A 2,231-nucleotide genomic window follows, 5' to 3' on the forward strand; every position below is an offset into this window, starting at 1 on the left:
GATCGTTCTCCTCGGCTACATGTGATTTGTACTCGCATACAGTTGAGTGACATTTATTTAGACCTTGCTATAAGGCTCATACTTCTCCTTCCAGCAAGCTCGGGGACTACATCGGTACGATGCACCTGTCGGTGCATCTCATATTACTTGTATGACAATTGGGTTCTCAACTTAATTGGGAATTCTTTTCAGACCCTGGCACCACGTGCCTATGTCACCTACTACCAGGCTCGGGGACTAAGTGGGCACACTTCACCTTGCGGTGAATGTGTTTGTTTTTCGACCCCTATGCCTCTGATGATCAAGGACGCTACGCTCCAAGACGCACTTACATTTCTGTTCAGAAATACAAGTGGGCACACTTCCCAGGACGGAAATCTTTTTCTTTTTTAAGAGCACCATATATTCTTCGGACGACCTACTTCTCCGGTGACAACGGTGGTCAGAGACGTCAAGGACTCAAGCCTTACTTGTCGGAGAAGGTTAAAATGGTGTGTCGCAGCATAATACATGGTGCTTAGGGACTAGCTGTGGGGGTATTAACCCGTATACCCTTATGGCTAAGCTTGGGCCAGCCCGGATCGGTGGGTCTGGTCCACCAAAAGATGACATGCGGCCCGGTTAACCTGATCGGAGTCTCGCGCAAGGAGTCAAGGCGGATTTGGCGATCAATCAAGGTCCTGGTCGGTTAGAATAGGAATCCTTATCCGGCCACATATGGCAATTGTAACTGGCTAGGATTAGTTTCTAGATCTATAACCCAGCCCCCCGAACTATATAAGGCGGGTAGGGGACCCCTCTAAAAAACATCTCTCATTGACATACAGCAATACAAATTAGACGCAGGACGTAGGTATTACGCCTTCTTGGCGGCCGAACCTGGATAAAACCTTGTGTCTGTCTTGCGTCACCGTCTTGTTTGTGGCTTGCGCATCTGTCTGCCGACAATCTACTACCTTGGGTATACCCCTAGGTAGCCTGCCGACCATATTTCATTGACAGTCGCCATGACTGATTGCACGAGCAAGCAGCCCCAACAAGGACTGCCTGACCACTTCAACAAGCTCATGGACAGTTCATGCACCAACCACGCCTACCCCGTCAAACACCTCTACAAAGACTGCGAGCTCCTCAAACATTTCCTATGATAGGCTGATGGGCTAAAAGAAGGGGATGACAAAGAAGCGACAGCCAAGAAAGGAGGCGTGGTGGGCAAGGACGGAGACGGTTTCCTCGACACTGACGAATGCATCATGATCTTTGACAGATCCGACGCCATCTGGTCCAAGTGCCAGCATAAGGTACGCTATAGGGAGGCATGCACCGCTGAGACGACCGTCCCTTCCTTCCTCAGCTAGTCAGAATCTTCGATCACCTTCGATCAGAGGGACCATCCCTCCCATGTCGCAAGACCGGGACGCTACCCGCTCGTCGTCGACCCCATCGTCCACAAGAAGCACCTCACCAAGGTGCTGATGGATGGAGGCAGCGACCTCAACATCCTCTACATTGACACCCTCAACACATGTGCATCCCCCGGTCAGAGCTCCACCTGGCGGGCTCTCCCTTCCATGGGGTGATCCCAGGAGCACAGGCATACCTGCTCGGGCAGATCAACCTGGCCATCACATTCGACAACCGGGCCAACTTCCGCTCGGAGGTCCTCACCTTCGAAGTGGTGGACTTTCTAGGGTCCTACCATGCCATCTTGGGGCGGCCAAACTACGCAAAATTTATGGCAATCCCCAACTACACCTACCTCAAGCTGAAGATGCCAGGACCGAATGGCGTCATCACCGTGAGCAGCGCCTTTTCACATGCCTTCATGTGCGACCGTGAGCACTACGAGCTTGCCACTATGGTCATCAACTCGTTCAAACTCCCGTAGCTCGAGGAATCATTGATCTCGGCAGTCCTAGACTGCAACAAACCAACCTTCTCGATGGCCTTCTGTCCGCTCGAGGAAATGAAGGCGGTGGGAATCGACCCCACTGACCCAACCAAGACGGTTCAGATTGGGACCCAACTCTTGGCCAAATAGGAATGCGAGATCGTCGACTTCCTATGCGATAGTCGCGATGTCTTTGCATGGCAACCTTGTGACATGCCGGGCATACCACGGGAGGTCGCCGAGCACGCACTACGCCTCATCCTAGGCTTGAAGCCCGCCAAGCAGCGCCTGTGTCGCTTCGACGATGAGAGGCATAGGGCCATAGGCGATGAGATCGCCA

General features: G+C 52.6%; 1 protein-coding gene across 1 annotated transcript; it reads left to right on the plus strand.

The window, feature by feature from the left end:
• Positions 1 to 1,525: 1,525 nt before the first annotated feature.
• Positions 1,526 to 1,888, plus strand: LOC136537208 (uncharacterized). Its single transcript, XM_066529256.1, has one exon. The coding sequence runs from the start codon at positions 1,526 to 1,528 to the stop codon at positions 1,886 to 1,888; it is 363 nt and encodes a 120-aa protein (XP_066385353.1).
• Positions 1,889 to 2,231: the final 343 nt, after the last annotated feature.

This window comes from Miscanthus floridulus, chromosome 2 (genome assembly GCF_019320115.1).
Source record: "Miscanthus floridulus cultivar M001 chromosome 2, ASM1932011v1, whole genome shotgun sequence".
Classification (NCBI taxonomy): Eukaryota; Viridiplantae; Streptophyta; class Magnoliopsida; order Poales; family Poaceae; genus Miscanthus; species Miscanthus floridulus.